Here is an 18,295-nt window from a genome sequence, read left to right as displayed (position 1 = left end):
GGGAGTCTCCTACTCCCTCCGCCCCTCCCACTGCTTGTGTATGCTCTCTCTCTCAAATAAATAAAATCTTTAAAAGAAGACACAAGGAATATCATTTAAAAAAAAGAAAAATCTTATAGACTGAATTCCTAATGTGTAGAAACTGAAGAGACATTGTGAAATACCGAGGTAAACTGAAGGCCAAGATTTAACTACACAACGCATGCACACACACCCCCCATACCCCGTAGACATAGGTTCATGCGTAAACATACATACATACATACATACATATATATGGATATACACCTCATATTAATAACTGCTATCACAAAATATATCCTAAAATAAACATACCCATTTAAATCTAACCATAATAGGTCATTAAACTTTCCATAAAGGATATAATTTCCATGAATAGAAAGACTCATTAGGTTTTTATGTTCATTATGTACCAGAAGAAAACAGTTTTAGCAGTATTAAGGCAAATTAACATTTTTAAAAAGCACGAATGGAAATAATCATTTCATTATTCGTTGAGATCCATTTCTCATATACATGAAAAATAATTATCAGAGAAAACATACAATTTACTGACATAGTGTAAAACAGTGTCAGGGCAGGAGGGTAGTATTTGCAACTTACCCAAACTATGATTAACGGGGGAAAGAGTAGTAGGAGATAGTTCTGCTGGAGATCCTGAAACAAAAGGATTCAATCTTATAATAGATAAGCAAGTATTTCTGGAATTTTTGACCAATAAATAAATAAATAAATAAATAAGGATACATCTGGTTGTAATTAATGACCATAGATAATACAGATAAGTTTACCCCCTAAGAATTCAAAATACACAAGTGCTATATGGGAATTTAATTTTGAAGGCTTCAGTATATAAAAGGTACAAAAGAATATAAACAGCCCTGGCTTCCAGCCACCCAGTTCTCCTTCCCAAAGGCACCCAATGTTGCCAGTTCTTTGTGTACTCTTCCAGAAATACTCTGTGAACCTCACAAGCAAATATATTGTTCTGTGCTCCCCACCTTGCTCGTAATAGTTCTGAACTTTGCTTTTATACTACTTACTGACTGAGGAATGCTGATGTGTCCTTATTACTCTCTCCTTCTCTCTACTAGCCATATAAGCTTATATTATGCTGTATACTGATCCTATATTGGTAGATACTATTTGCAATCTTCTGCTTTATGAACCACGACTGCAATGAGTAATCTTGCACATTTTGCATACTTTCAATCATATCATTCTCTCAGAGAAACCGCCAGGTCCAAGAGCTATACAACCAAGATTTTGATAGATTTTGCCCAAACTGTCATCTATAGGGGTTGTACCAGTTTACAGTCCCAGTAGCAAGTGATGTTATAAGGATGAATGGTGTTAGCTCATGGGTTAGCACTGATCACTGAAAACATGATTTCACAAGTTTTGATCTGTATTTCACTTATAAATGACATGGAACAAGCAGTTTTATACTTCTTTGTACTGTACTGCCTTTGTGTGAACAGTTTCTTCTCGTGCTCACATTTTTATAATGACGGGGATCACTCCTCTCACTGATTTCTAATAGGCTCTTTATGTACTGGGATATTAGTCCTTTTATGTTATGGGTTATAAATATTTGGTCAGCTGTCTTATGACTCTTCATAATTTTGATTAAACAGAATTAAAAAAACCTTTCCTGTGTTTTATCAATCATTTTGGGGTCTCACACTTGGATAAAACAGTTATGACAGCTGGATATTCTTGACTTACTCCTAACTTTAAGGAGATACTTCTAGTATTTTACCATTAAGTAGGACACGGATTTGGAGATGAGAGATAAATTTTTTTTTTTGAGAGATAAAATTTCTTATTTAGCATTTCTGCATCAATAATCTCACCCAGGGGTACCTGGGTGGCTCAGTGGGTTAAGTGTCTGCTTTTGGCTCAGGGCATGATCTCAGGGACTTGGGAACGAGACCTGGATCGGGCTCCCTGCTCAGGAGAGAGTCTCCTTCTCCCTCTGCCCCTCCCTCTGCTCATGCTCTCTCAAATAAATAAACAACATCTTCAAAAAAAAAAAATAAAACAAAAATCTCAAACAATACTGGTCTACAGATTCACCCTATAAGTGCAATGTTACATTGCCTGAGGAAGATAATCTAGAAGCTTTATGTCTTTTTTTATGTTCTATGATAGCTTAAATGGCACTGTAATAAAGCATTTTTTAATAGTTTGGTGGAATTCCTGTGCAAAATTATTTGCAGTTAATAATTTTCTAGGGTTTACCCTAGGACATTTCTCTATTTCTTCTATGAAAGTTCATTGTTAAGATAGCTCTATTTCCTGTAGTCAGTTTTGGTAAATTGTATTTTCTTAGAAAATTATCCATTTCTTCCAGTTTTAGGTAAACAGGTTAAACCTAATCAAGAAAATAAGGTAAGGGGGCAGAAATACATAAAATAAGAAGCACCACAAACGCAGACCGAAAAAAATGGAATTATTCAGGGACTACTTTAGTTAATTCCATGTAATTAAATTTTAAGACATATGTTGTGAATGTTGTTTATTAATGTAATTACAGAATACATTTTGTTTTCTGATCATTTTTCCTATACATTTTTCAGAAAGTTATATAAAAAAGCATGACCTACAGCTCCCACACCTCAAATATCATAGCAAGCTGTAGGCTAAGACAGGTTGGACCCCTGACCCCCCACACTGTGACAACCACAACACAAAATAGCAGGTGACACCCCCAGATAAACAGATGAATCAAAACTAGAGAACAGGTGATAATCAGAACAAAATCCCATAAGAAAATTAAGCTCTTTTTTTGTTCCTCAGTTTGAAAAATCTGTTGGCAATCACAACAAGTCCTACTAAGAAAGGTCAAAATATATTTAGAACAATGAACTAAAACTCACCATTTCCTGAAGCAGATATAAAATAAACAAAGCTACTATGAGAAATGGAGGAAACTGCCCAATTATTCATATCTCTTAACTATTGATTCCTCTACTAAATGCTTATCACTTATCAAAGTGACCAGTTAGAATTACAGATTTAGAAGAATGGTTCATTATAATCATACATAAAGTTTTAAGAAGTTGAACAATCTATTAGAAATTTTGCAAAGAGGCAAATTAATTGATAAATTAACCTATTAGTTACTCATATATTCATGCTGCTACTAAAGTCTGCAATTTCCAGTTATAAGAAGTAATAAATACACTCAGTACTTAGGCAGTGGTTACTAGTAGTCTTGGCAGCTAAAACATTTAGAAGAATCCTTGTATATCTTCGTATACAAGTTTGCATAGAGTTGTAGGATAAGTTTTTCACAAGGAAACTTTAGATCAAAAGATATGTGTATTAAGTTTTTATAAGTGCCAAAGTACCTCCCCAAAATGCTTAGTCCCAACCAACAATTTATGAGCTAGAGTTTCTTCACCCTGTGTCACTACCTTTTGACATGTGCCTATTTGACTGATAGGGTGAAAGAGATTACATTTTTAAAATTTTTTGTTGTTGTTGTAAATAGTATATTCATATACTTTTTGTCCATTTTTCTATGACTTATTTTCTTTTTCTTCTTAACTTGTAAGTGGTCTTCAATTTTGAAATCTATTAGACTGGTCATTCATTTGCAAACATTTCCCCAAGTTTTTCGTTTCTTTTGATACAGCTTTCAAGGTGACATTAATTTTTTAAATCAGACATTACTTTTTAGAGCAGTTTTTAGGTTCACAGCAAAATGAGCAAAAAGTACTAAGAGCTCCCAGACAGCCACATACACCTACACGTACAATCTCCCTTCCAATGAGTACCTAGCCCTGCAAGGATTCATTTGTTGTTGTCAAGGAACTGACATTGACACGTCATTCTCACCCAAAGCCCATAGTTAATGTGACAGTTCATTCTTGGTGTTGTACATTCTATGGGCTTTGGCAAACACACAATAATACATATTCACCATGTAGTATCTTACAAAAAAGTTTCACTACCCTAAAAATCCCCTGTGCTCTCTCTATCCATCTCTTCCTCCTCTCTGACCCCTGGATACCACAGATCTTTTTACCGTGTCTGTAGTTTTCCCTTTTCCAGAACGTCATATGGTTGGAATCATAAAGTATGTAGCCTTTAGAAACTGGCTTCTTTCACTTGCAATATGCATTTACGTTTCCTCTGTGTCTCTTCAGGACTTGGTAGCTCATTCCTTTTCAGTGCTGACTGATATTCCATTCTCTGAAAGTACCACTGTTTACTTATCTACTCACCTACTGAGTACTTCCAAGTTTTGGCAATTATGAATAAAGCTGCTGTACATGTCTATATGCACGATTCTGTGTGTCCATACATTTTCAGCTCTTTTGGGGAAACACTATGGAGCATGATTGCTGGCTCATACGGTAAGAGTATGTTTAGTTTTGTAAGAAGCTGCCAGTGAGTCTTCCATAGGAGCTGTACCATTCTGCATCCCCACCAGCAAGGAATGCGAGCTCCTGTTGCTCCACCTCCTCACAAGCATCTGGGCACTGCCAGTGTTTGGGTTCTGGCCATTCTAATAGGTGTGTGGTAGTTAACATTTTATATTTTATTTATTCAAATTTGCCAATATTTTCTCTGATGGTTTTATGCTTTGCATATTTCTCACTTAGATTATTTTAAGAATTCCTCATTGTCATGTACTGAAAATTATAGTTTCATTTTTTACTTTTAAGTGTTTGCTCCAAATGGAATTCATTTAGCTTGAGATGAATTACATGTTTAGTATTTAATATTTTTTTGAGGAGTATTAAAATTAATTTGAATTTCTTGAGCAAAATTAATGGCTAAAAATGTATTAATAAGTTTGAGTAAATTACCCAACCATAAATTAATAGCACACAAGTGCAACAATAAAAAGAATAATTCTTTCAAAAGGACTTACGGGTCTTAAATTCATTCCTTTGTTTTCATATCACAGAGAAAATCCTGAAAAACTGAAATTATCCACTATTTCATTTTTAGACCAAAAAGGCTTAAAAAGCAAGATTTAAAAAATCTAATTTACTGAGTACAGACCAATCACTTTCACAGACCCTTCAGAAAACTGGGAATCATGCTGGGGTACTCCACCAACCTTTGCCCTACCTAATCACCAAGCAATGCATCTCAAAAGCATGCATTTCTCCCTACATCCAGAAACCAGCCAGACGACATCTACTGCAGTAGTCAGGAATAGGGTATCCAGAATCTCACATCCTAGATGCAGACCTCTGTCACTTGTTAGCTCTTTTCCTATGTCCACTACAGTGTTGTATTTTTATTTTTAGTTTTTGTAAACACTGAACCTTTTAAAATTAAGAGTACAATTACTGCCAGAGGATGGGAATTACACAAAATGCTCATATTTTCTTGTTTTATCTAACTTTAATTTTTTATAATGAATATCTACTTGGTATAGAATTCAAAACGTTGCAGCATAATTTCATCTGTAAAATACTCTCTTTTCTTTGACATGGAATGGTAGAAATATTAGACAAAGCAAAAAGAAAATGAAAAAAAGAAAGCCATGTTATATGTAGCATGTCAATTCCAGCTAAAAAAATATACATTTTCCTCATGTTTCTTTATTATGTGCTATGCATTTTCAAATTTTCAGTGAGCAAAAATTCTATGTATAAGAGTAAAGGTGCGGGGCGCCTGGGTGGCTCAGTGGGTTAAAGCCTCTGCCTTCGGCCCAGGTCATGGTCCCAGGGTCCTGGGATCGAGCCCTGTATCAGGCTCTCTGCTCAGCGGGGGGCCTGCTTCCTCCTCTCTCTGCCTGCCTCTCTGCCTACCTGTGATCTCTGTCTGTCAAATAAATAAATAAAATCTTTAAAAAAAAAAAAAAGAATAAAGGTGCTTTTCTTTTGTTCTTGTTAGTAACTTCTACAGGGTTCCCCTTATAATTAGAACGTAGAAGACTAAGAAAAACCCTGGCTCCCAAAATAACCGTAAGAAAATACTGGAAACACTAAAACAATTTTATTTTTCTTTAGGGTAACCAAAAAGCTATAGATCTATTTAAGTCTAAGTGAGCTAGTTTGCGGGGTGGGGGTGAAGTCTTTCTATGGAAGCAGAGAGGGGGGATCATCTTCATCACTGACAGTGCATGCCAAGTCAGGACACAGACACACAGGACTGGGCTTGTCAAAGGAAAAACCAACTAACATTTTAACAGCCAAGTGCAGGCAAATGGAATCTGAGAAGCCCAAGCATGGACATAGTCCTCCTCTTGGTCAGCCAATTCTAACCCACACATCTTAAGCTGAGTATGGGGTAGCACAGGAAATTTTGGGAAAGGCTGGAAAGCAGTGAGAGAGCTACAGTCTCGTCATACTCGTATCTAAAAACCTGCTGGGGTCGGAGGCTACCCCCACCTTCAAGCCTATGGTGATCTGACATTAATTAAAACATCTAATCGGGGCGCCTGGGTGGCTCAGTGGGTTAAAGCCTCTGCCTTCAGCTCAGGTCATGATCTCAGGGCCTGGGATCCAGCCCTGCATCAGGCTCTCTGCTCGCTCTGCAGAGAGCCCGCTCCCCCTGCACCCTTGCCTACCTCTCTGCCTGCTTGTGATCTCTGTCAAATAAATAAATAAAATCTTAAAAAAACAAAACAAAACAAAACATCGAATCATCACCCATCCAGCTCAACTCCTAATCATGTGGAAGAGATCAGCTCCTCAACTTAGCAACCAGAAAAAGAAAAGGGGAAGGCTTTCCAGGGGAGAATATTATCTATATTACTCTCTAGTATTATTTTAGATATAATACCCAGCATGCAATTAAAAAACAAACATGAGATGTGCAAAGTAGCAGGAAAAACCGACCTTTAATTAAACAGATAAAAGTCAACAGATGCAGACTATGTATGAAGTAGGTACTGGAATTACCAAAAAGACTTCCAAATGGAAACTGTAAAGCTAAAAAACAGATAATCTGAAATGAACTCCCTCAACTGGCTTAACAGCAGCCCAAAAGTTACACCCGCTTATACACAAAGGAGCCAAGGTAAATCAATGCAGAAAGAAACGTTTCTTCAACAAGTAGTGCCAAAATAAGTGGACACACATCTGGAAGAACGGAAGAAAGCAGAAATGGTCAATATGCAGATCAACACAAAAAGTTAATTTTAACCCTTTAAAAATTAAAACAAGACAAAACAAAACCCTCCAAGTCTAAAGCAAAAACGAGGTACTTTGGGGTTTACACATACACGTAACGTAAAACAAATGACAAAGGCAGCACAGACAGAGGCAGGTGGATGGAATTAGTGTTACAAAATTCTTACACTGCACATAAGGCTGTAATATACTACAAATTAACAACTTAAGAAGGTGATAAAATTGGGATATACGTTGTAATCACGAGAACACTCACTGAGAGCACTGCTAAGTGGTACTGTTAAAAAGTCAAGAGAGTAAACAGAATGGATTCAAACATAAATATATGTGATTAATCTGAGAGAATTCAGGAAAATGAAGAAGAGAGGAACAAAAATCAGATGGGATAAATAGAAAAGAAAACAGTAAAATGGTAACCCAAACCCAATGATATCAACAAAGACACTACATAAAAATAGACTAAATATTCCAATTAAAAGAGACTGACCAAGACATGCAGTGCTGTCCACAAGGAACACATTTCACATATAAAGATAAAGACAGACTGCAAGTAAATGGATAAAAGCTATACCACACGGCCACTGAAATAAATAAGTTATGGTGATATGAACAGAGACACACTTTATAACAAGGGTCAATTCACCCGAAGGACATCATCATTTTAAGTGCGCGCCAGTGAAGACAGAGACTCAAAACCCATGAAGCAAAAACTGACAGGACCAAAATCAGAGCTGGAGACACTAACACCGCTCTCCATTACTGAGAGGACAAGTAGAAAAAAAAATGAGAGGATTAGGAAGATCTAAACACCACCATCAAACATGCCCTAAATGACGTAGAGAACTCTGCAAGTGCAGAACATTCTTTTCAATTATACACAGAATTCTTCTCAACACAAATAAGACATGTAGTGGCATAAAATAACTTTCAGTAAATTTCCGAAGACTGACATCATGCATAGTATATTTTGGACCATAATAGAATTCAGCTAGAAATCAATGAAGTATCTAGAAAATTCCCACAATTCTTAAAAAACCAGAGTTTAAAGAGAGTTCAGTTTTGTTCTAAATTGGGGTCCTAGATCGGTTAGAACTTTCTTGCCGTAGCACCGAGAAAGGAATGGACAGCAGAGAGAAGACTGGTAGTCAAAGCAACTCTTAGCATCTCATGAATCAAATATGCACATTATCATTATAAGAAATATTTTACATGCACTGTTTTGAAAAAGTAGCAGAATTAGAAATACAAGGTTAGGTTCAAAGCAACCCCCCCAAACACCGAATCCATTTTTTAGTTGAGTCCATTTATTCTCCCTTCTCAAATCTGACCCTTTATCATACCCACTGATTACCTCCGAGTTACTGCTCCTCCCCTGTGTCAGCTCTATGATCAAATTGGGCTCTGAGCACTAATGGAACCCTCGTGGCCTTCTGCATCCGGCTTCTTTCATTTAATACAGTGCTTCTGCATCTATATCATACCATGTATCAGTACATTGCTTTTTCATAAAGTTGAATAATATTTTGACATACAAATAACACCTCATTTAATTTGTCCATTCATCATCTGATGGACAATTGTGTCACTTCCAGTTCTGGACTAGGATGGATAATACTTCAGTGAACACTTGTGTACAAGTTTTTTGTGGACGTGTTTTCAATTTTCGTGGCTCTAAACCCAGGAGTGAAACTGCTGGGTCATACTGTTACTCTGTTTAACTTTTGAAGGAACAACCAACTTTTCCAAAGCAACCCAACCATTTCTGCATTCCTGACAGCAACACATGAAGACTCCAACTTGTCCACATCCTCACCAACGCTTGCTACTGTCCTTTTCTGATCACAGACATTGTAGTGGGTGTGAAGTCCCCAAGTGAGGTGGGCACTGTGGTTCTGATTTGGATTTCCTTGAGTGCTAATGATGTCGAGCATCTTTTTCTTGGCATTCACTTTCAAATGTCACAGTGGTGGTAGTCCATCAAAAAGGAACATGGTTGGTTCAGGAATACTGATCTTTGGCATATATGGGTGTATGAGGAAGGTGTATTTGGAAAGCCAAATACCATTTGCAGTAAGACATCTACATTAAGAGGTATATGTTATTTCCAGTGATCATTAGATTATCCATATTTCTGGGTTATCTACTACTCTGAACAGTTACACGTATCATTAGCTAGAACTGAAGCTTCTTTATCTTTATCTTTCCGGACTTTAATAACGGAAAGATTTAAACAACAGAACTATTGCAAAAGCCAGTTCCCAGTCCACCCCCTGCCACCAATGTTAATTCATTTAAAAATAACTCAGATTATCATAACTACAGAATCCTTTAGTATAAACTGTGTAGAAAAGCTGACAATGTAATCTGACAGGCTGTGACATTCAAGTATCCAGTCCTTAAGATTACAGACAGGGTGGAACAGAGCAAACCAGACAATGACAATGACACCGCGGCTACTTCACTGCTAACCTAATTAGTTCTGGTGGATTATACATTTTATCACGGAACAACTGTTTTAAAGCTTTGACATGTGTAATACTCATTACATGCTAAAACTTTTTCTCCACTGTGTCTGTGGAGTAGATAGCTAAAAATGAGAAATTAATTGAATTAGGTCAGGTACAAAGTATTCTGTGTGAACAATCTACTATCACTCAGAACTCACGATTCAGTTAAAGGAACACTGAAAATCTGATCCTCATCCCCCAAATTTCTCAGAAAATCTGTTAGTGGGCTCATTTTGGTTTTTTATCACAAAGACATTTATTCATTGGGTAACTAAAACTTTGAACAGAAGCACAGAAGACTTAAAACAGGAAACTGCGAGAGTGCTCTCAAATTTTCATTTAGTCTAATGAGAGAAAATTATTAACAATTATTCTGCAGAGTAGCATGTGTAACTTTTTCATTGACAACAGGGCCCTCCTTTGGAAGGTTCAAATACAATTACATCAATACAGAAAGTTCTTTCTGTGATGTATGTCCTAACTTCCCCACACTGAAGAGTCACAAATAATTCTCATGGGTTTTAAGCAGGGCAAAAAATGTATATCTTATCACTGAGGAATTTTGAAAAATAAGTTTTACCTGTATCCATACTTTGGTTCAACTGCTGATCGCTTGTTTCTCCATCCTCACTGATATATCCAGGAGGTGGCGTTTCTACAAAAGTTTAGAACAAATAAGCACAGCTACAAATGAAATCTCACCATCTTTCTCCTAGCTACCAAAGATAACCAAGGAATCACTCTGAATAATAAATACAAAAATTATATAACGTTATTATAAAACATAGTATTTGGTATTGAGGACATATGATTCAGGTTCTGATCCAAATCCTACAGGTGAATCCTTAAAGCCTACTTGTAATATAACCAAGCTCTCTAGGCATATTTTCTTAGCTATTATTTACATATCTGGCTCATTCCCATATGTATATTTTCTGGGGCAAGAGCCAAAAATAGAACTTCCAAGATGCCTCAGTTCTGAATCAGTATGCTTCAAAGACATAAAGACATTAGTACCAACTTTTCTTTTCCTTCCTTTTTTTTTTTTTAAAAACTAATGGCCATCATGGATGGGTACATCTAGGAGATGATTAAAGAACACACAACACACATGAGATTTCAGATTACATGGTAATATGGGCTTACATTAGGTTCTAAGGGGCAAAATACAGTAATACGTTTCAGGACAGGACAGGCTTAAATTCCACCTAAAAAGTACATTTCTCCATGGATTTCTAACCAGTAAATTGTGAGTGTTTGAGGCAGAAATTTAAATTCAAACACAGACTACTGCACAAACCTGAAGCAAAATACTCCCTGAAAAGAAGATTCTACTGTGCCATTTCCAACATGTTTAATGAACAAAATGTTTATATTCAAGAGGCGTGTGAATAGCTGAGTAAGCTTCATATAAAATAAATACATGTATATAATTTTACCAGTTATAATTTCAAGGAAGAAAAGTACATTTAAGTGACTATCAATAGTTCAGTATTTTCATGGCTGGGCAGTTTGAAGCAATTTGAGATTACGTAATTACCAAAAGGGAAAGGGAGAAATGTGGGTGAAAGGGCTCATCCACTGAACCCTTCACACTCCCCCTCCAATAAGCTAAGTGCACGTCTGAACTTAAGCAGAGAACTCTTCATTTAGTACCAGTACCCCAAGACTGTCATGATGAAATTCAAGGAATAAAATAAAACACCTTCTACACTCAAATAACAAAGAACACATAAACAAGATCAGTATGTGTCAGTATGTACTATCTTAAAGGTTAAAGCTAACAAAATTAAACAGGGCTACATTTTGTCAGTTTAACCACCCATGTCTTAAAGGGGAAGAAATGCTGAACTTCATTTTAAAATAGTTTATCCTGTTTTACTTTTCTCCATTATTATCTTAAAATAATAAATAATAAAGCTATTAAGCATTTTGGAGAAAATACTAAAATTTCTTTTGAAGTGGAACAAAAAGTGAGCCCTTAGCTTCCACTGTCGGCTGGCACCGGGTTAAACCCCATTGTCCAGAAAAGCAAATAGGTGTGACCAGCTTTTGATTTTCCACTTTGTAAAATAAACCAAATCTAAACAAATAAAGAAAGGAAAATAAACCCAAACATCTCCACAAGTAAAAGCCACTAGTCACTTTGATTAACATCCTTCCAAATAATTATTGGGGAGGTGTCTTACAAGACTGTATGCTTACACCTCGGTTTCCTGGTATTGTTGAATAATACAAATTCCCACATCAAGGACTAAAATGCACCCCCTTCACCATACACACGTAACCACCTCCAGCTAAGTCTTCTCCCAAGCAAGGGCCTCTTTCAGTCCTGACCCCACTCGTCCTCATACTCCATCTGCTCTGCACCCTCCTCTCCTAACTTCTCAAAAAGTTTGTTTCCGATCAACTTAAAAAGAAGCCTTAAACTCTCTTTTGGAATAAAATAATAGTTTAAAAAAATGCATATTAAACCAATCAGGAAACACTTTCTACCTTTAAAATAAGCTATTTTTTAAAAATCCTTGCTTTTCTTAGGTTTTTAAATTTGTCTTCAATGAACAAGCATTATTTCCATGAGACACATTAAAGAAATCTTGTTTAAATGTACTTGAAACTAAGTTCCTTACATATTTTCTGTTGCATGAAAAAAAAAAAAAACAAGTCAGAGTGGAGTGGAGAAATATTACAAAAGGAAAAAAAAACTGAGACACTAAAATATCCAATGTATAGCTCAATCCTCATCCTAGTATTGCATCTTTAGTTTCTGCTAGGGAAAAACCCAAAAAACAAAAAAGGGAAATACAAATAAAGAAAGTAAGAAAATATTAGTTGTTCTTTTTAAAAAAATAGTGAAACCTAAAACCACATCAGGGAATATTACCAGATTGCATAATATTGTAATTAGAGCCATATATAATACAGTAATTTGAGAACCATGTGGTTAAATTCATTTATCTTTCAGCAGAGGTTACTGACGCCCAGACGAAAAAACTAAATTAGAGGAGTTATGATTTTCATTACTGCAGTGTTGCTACATCTTAGAAATCAAATATTGTATCTCCTACAGAAATGTTACATTTCTTTCCAACATTATCAAACTATTTATGAAAATGATTATGCCACTTGTTACAGGAACACTTTTTTCTTCTACCACTTATTTTGCTTACATTCTGTATCTCTCTTAGCTTCAACAACTAAGACAAACTTACTAAGATCTTTTCTTTTCTGCTTCTCACAGTACTTTGATTAAAGCCACTGCAAAAGAAAATGAAATATAACGTAAAACTTTTCTCCACAAAAGAGTTTAAAGTACGAGGCGTACACATGTCACAAAATCATCAACCCGCAAAGCAGATTTGTCTATTCAAAATCCAGAAGCCTTTTTTTAAAAGTCAAACCACAATTCACGAATACTTGAATGTTTAGCAACAAAATTTGTATCTATCCCAATTTTTAGGAGATTCGGAAGGCAAAAATACCTGGGATGTAATTACTCTGTGGCTCAATTCCCGCTGGGAAATTAGTGTTTTCTGGAATGGAGTGGGTATAATCGTCCAGAGGAGGCAGCTCTGTTAGGATCTCAGTGTGCCGCGGCACCAGTACAGGAGGCAGAACTGGAAGAGGCAGAGGGATCCAGGTTAACAGCAAGGAAGCAAGGATGGGCGCTGGGGGAGGGGCACACACCAGACCTTCTTCAAAAAACTTCACATTCATACAAAAAGAAGAGAGTAGCCTGCTTAATTTTTAAAATTTAGGGTTCACCAATTTGGCATTATACTAGCTGAGAAACAGACAAATCTGATTGGTTTTAACTTGCCATGTAGTCCAGAACCTAAATTTCCAAGTTCCAATTTATCCTGTACTTTGAGGAACAAGGGCATTCTGGTAATACTATATTACCGTAACAGTTCATAAATTCCCATTGGAAAAGGTGCAGAAAGATCTGTGAAGTCAGATTTAGGCCATTTCTAAAAATACAGCTGTATTCGCTCTAAAAGTTTCAAGTACACAGCTAAGTAAACTGAAAGTCTTGCTATGAACTTCACTAATCTGCTTAGATGTAATCCATGCCACTAAAGGATTCAAAAAGATGCTCAAAGAATGAAACGACTGAACACAGCTCAGGCAGCAGACAGGTAAAGTGGTCTATCAGTTTAGTTCCAAGCAGTCTATGAATATGGGGATTAGAATTTCCCAGATCTGTAACTCTGAGGTCAAACAGCACGCTCTCCCAAGAAACTGACATATCTGACCCTCCAAGGGTTTATTTTTCCCTATTTAAAACATTTAAAAAGTCCTTTTAATTAGTAGCAAATAATGTACTGTATTTGAGGTAATTTATCAGAATTTTACACCAAAGTTTCCCAAGGGCAATTACCTAGGAGTACCTAATATACTTAAGTTCAAGCATTTAATTTAAAACAAGGAAAAAAAGCCCCGATTTTTCTACCTGGTGTCTCAACTCTCTGGTAGTGGTAAGGGTTTACACATACTTCATCCTTTTTAAGATTAAAAGCATATTCGCAGTTTTCGATTGCTTTGAGCTCATGGTGACTGTGAAGGTCAGGCCAGCGCCACAATCGGCAATATATCACGTGTGGCAGTCCTTTCCGATGGGACACTTGTAGACGGCCATCCAGAGACCTGTTGAGAAGCAAGGGGAGAGAAAGGTGGGAACTTTAAAAACAAAACAGGCACAGTCGATTGGGCTAAATTCATAAAGTAAGAGCATAAAGAAAGGAATGACAGACATTCAGTTAGTTTTAGTGAGTACAAGGAAGAAAAATGTACTGTTTAATGGGTCTGCTATAAAAGTAAACAGCGGCACTAGCAGGTGTTTCTCATAAATATGCTACATAAATGACTCGATGTCAGTGAGTGGCTAACCACTTGGGAAGAAACTGAGTTTTAAAAAAGGACCATCTAGTATACTTGAAAAATTTTTGCCAACTTCCATCTTGAGTAAATCAAACTCTTAATTAGGGATGCTTTGGAGGGCATTAAAGCATTAATTAATTCAGGTGACTGAATTATCAAAAAAAAGGAACTAGTGTGAAAAATGGTAAGTACCAACAATGATGTAAAGTAACTTACTCAAACTAATGTAGCTCATTACCCAGTTGTGACTGTTTTGAGTACCGAGGTGTAGTTCTAGAGCTCACACAGTAATGCAGATGGTGATGAAATACAATGAGATGAAATGGACAAATACCAATATGCTCCAAAAGAGAATAAGGTGATTAAAAAAAAAATAGAGAGAACATAAAATGAATTAGCCTAGCGTTAACTGTGATATAAGGGGGTTGGTAAATAACTATGTATTTATTAGTATAAAGAAGATGAGATTTAGATGATAGCAAGAAATTTAGCAAAAACTGGTTATAGATCTACTTGAAAATTAGGCCAACAACAGATTATAATCTAATCTCAAACTCAAATGAGAATATAGGTATCAAAGTTCCTATTCTTTAGGGGATGCAATAATTTAAAGAAGGTTCAAAACTAAAATTTCATTGATCAAAACATCAGCTGACACATTTAATATATCGTTAATACTGGCAAGCAGGTATTTTAAATGCCATGCCTTATTTACATTAAGGAAACATCCTAGGCAAAATGATACTGAGCAACCCATAACAGGTTTTCCAAAACAGCCCCCCGCCCCAAGATTGCTAGGATTCCATAGAGGGCAGAATATTCACCTGGTTTGTTCAGAGAAGCTGTAAAGGCCTGTTGTATCCCACTGATCTATCGTATTTGGTGTACTCAGTCCCCAAATTTCAGAGCAAGTGCTGTGCATAAATTGAAAAACAAAAAATTGATGTGAACATGGAAGCATGGTTATTCAAAATACCATGATGTAAAACATGGAAAATGTACAGAATACTTCCTTCACCCAGAAAATATATATGTCGCTTCACTTTTTCAGGGGCTTTTCGCGCTGGTTTCTATATTTTCCATATGAAGGAAGCCAATAAAATGGAACATGTGACTCCAGGTAAGTTATGATTATGTTTTTAAAATGTGAACACCAATGCTCTCTAGCTTCATGAAATCATACCTATAATGCCCTTTCCAATTTCTTCTACTCACAACAAAGGACTAATACCTATGCCATTAGCCTTACTAAGAGTGATTCATTTTATAATCTAGTTTTTAAAAAAACTTATCTAAAAATGGATGTCAACTGGTCTTTTCGATACTGGAAAAATTTCACTTAAGTTAGATACATACCCGCAGTTAAGATTTTCACATTATTTGTTTAAGAAACTTTTTTATTCAGTTTTGCAAATACTACACAGGAGAAGGAAGTGCATTCTGAAGTCACTCAAACAGAGCCTAACACCTTAAAAGCTTTAATTGCTGTGAGGACTAAAATTATGTGAAAGCACCAAATTCTTGAAAGACGATAGGAGTATATGAAAAATCAGCTAGGTCTAGTTTTCAAAAATCGATACACCTACAGGACAGAGACCAGGAAGACCTCAAGCTTTTTCTTCCACATCTCATTCCAGAACATGGGCAGCCCAGAGAAAATTCTCCCTGCTTCCCTGCCATGACTTTATTTCACAGTCACTTCTCATTATGGGAAAAGGGAAGAAGGGCTTCAAAGGCAGTCTGGACTTCTGCCTGTCAACGGGTCTCAGGTCCTAAGTTGTGCTTCTTATAGTTAGAGTCAAAAGGTAATTTCTGAAACAAACTCAAACTCCATGTCTCACACATTACAAAATCACCAAAATTTCAAAGAGGAAGAACCATTTCAAAACAATTTTCAGAAATAAAAATCAAATAATTTATTAACTGCTTATACAAGGTGATGTACACACTGCTAATGAGCTGAGACAACATTTCAAAGGACACTGGTGGCAAGCGCTGTCTTCCTGTGGCCTGGCAACACACCTCGCAGGGGCTGCGGGGCTGCCGGGCCTCCTGCAGAGCCCGCAGAGCTGCCGGACCACAGACACATTTCAAGCCATGCCCTGGGGGCTACAGCAGCCACACTGGACGGTTTTTACAAATGCATTTACAGACACTACCCAGCACCCTTTTATGGTATTTTACAGATTCTCTTGCTTTTTAAGCTGTAGAAGTCTTTCAATTCCCAAACAACCAAAGTTGGAAAAAGTCAAGAAACTAGAGGATAATGTAAACTTTTTCTTTTTTCTCCGAAGATGTACTGTAAAAAACCCATGACATACAGTGTTGTTTTTTTTTTTTTTAAAGATTTAATTTATTCATCTAGCAGAGAGAGAGACAGAGCATGAGCAGGGGGAGCAGCAGGCAGAGGGAGAGGGAGAAGCAGGCCCACCGCTTCAGGGAGAGAGAAGCAGGGAACCTGATGTGGTACTTGACCCCAGGGTCCTGGGATCATGACCTGAGCCAAAGGCAGACGCTTAACTGACTGAGCCACCCAGGTGCCCCACTTGGTTCTTTTATTTCAGATATTTATCAAATACCTACTGAAGAAAACACAGAGCACCAAGTTGTTTAAATCACAATAAAATCAACTACATTCTAGAGTGTTATGAATCTGAATTTAAACCTCAGAAGGGAAAGTATACAGCTTACTCTTCATCCTTGAAATGATTAACAAAAGATTAGATTAGAAGCTATTCTGCTCTTATCAGAGTTTAATGAAGATTTCACCCAAGTGTTTCTGACACAGACACAGAACAAGAATCTAAAAGAGAGCACAAAGAGCTTAACCTGGGCTTGAATCAAGCCCTGAAATAAATGAGAAAATAATAAACAGTCGTTGTTCAGAACATGCAATCAATTTGGAGGCAGGCTGACCTAGATCACTGCACACTACCCCCCCAACTCAGCCACATTTCAACTTCCATCATAGGGCATAGATAAGCCTTAGTCCTACTGTTGACTGTAACAACGCTCTCTAATTAGAAGGTTTACTTCAAAATACTAAATTTGCTTCTAGCTAGTAAAATTTTTGCTTGTTTATATAAGAAAAACTTTTTTTAAAGAATCAATTTACAACAAAACCCACAAAGCACCTGGAATAAAAGTAAGTATAAATGTGTCAAAACTACACAAAGGAACATTTTAATTATTACTAAAGGACATAAAGACAAAGTAACCAAAGAGAAAAGCATCTATCTTCCTATTCAGGAAGATATGATAGTGATGTCAATTCCGCCAAAGTAAAATCTCAGACAAAATTACTCCAAATATAACATACCAAAATAAGTAAGAATGACCAGGAAAACTTCAACAAAGAAGAGTAGAGAATGGCCCTACCAAATTCTGAAACACGTTACAAATTCTCAGTAGAAACAGTATGTAGTTAAGCAAGAGGACACAAACAAAACAGAAGTCCTGCCTGTAGGGCAGCCTCAATTAAGCAAACCTTCCTTCAGGTAAAAATGACAGCCTCTGAATAAGATATAATAAAATCAACCATGTGAAAACAGTGGAGAGAGACCAAAAGGACAAAAGTCAAAAGGAAGTCAATCTTTATAAGGGGGCAACTCTACTGGATGAGCTGCATTTAGGTGGCTTTGTATCTAAGCACAGCGCACAGTGTGAGCTAGGCAGGACATCTAGACCTTAAGCAGAGAACGAACTGCAATTTTACTGACAGGCACAAACAATCAGAGAATGGATGTGGGGCTGCAAGAACGGCTAGAAAAAGAGGGAAAA

General features: G+C 36.6%; 1 protein-coding gene across 4 annotated transcripts in view; it reads right to left on the bottom strand.

The window, feature by feature from the left end:
• Nucleotides 1-18,295, bottom strand: part of SMAD2 (SMAD family member 2) — a 77,010-nt gene that overhangs the window by 8,950 nt on the left and 49,765 nt on the right. For all 4 annotated transcript variants that reach the window (XM_080821255.1, XM_080821254.1, XM_080821256.1 and 1 more), the window contains 5 exons: nucleotides 15,340-15,429; nucleotides 14,088-14,281; nucleotides 13,117-13,251; nucleotides 10,215-10,289; nucleotides 625-678 (listed from right to left, as the gene is read on the bottom strand). In XM_080821255.1, coding sequence (XP_080677381.1) covers nucleotides 625-678; nucleotides 10,215-10,289; nucleotides 13,117-13,251; nucleotides 14,088-14,281; nucleotides 15,340-15,429 — 548 coding nt within the window. The remainder of the gene's footprint in view (nucleotides 1-624; nucleotides 679-10,214; nucleotides 10,290-13,116; nucleotides 13,252-14,087; nucleotides 14,282-15,339; nucleotides 15,430-18,295) is intronic.

The sequence above is a fragment of the Martes martes genome, assembly GCF_963455335.1.
Source record: "Martes martes genome assembly, chromosome: 13".
In the NCBI taxonomy this organism is placed as follows: Eukaryota; Metazoa; Chordata; class Mammalia; order Carnivora; family Mustelidae; genus Martes; species Martes martes.
The sequence above is the reverse complement of the archived record's forward strand: the minus strand, read 5'-3'. Positions and strand labels throughout refer to the sequence as shown.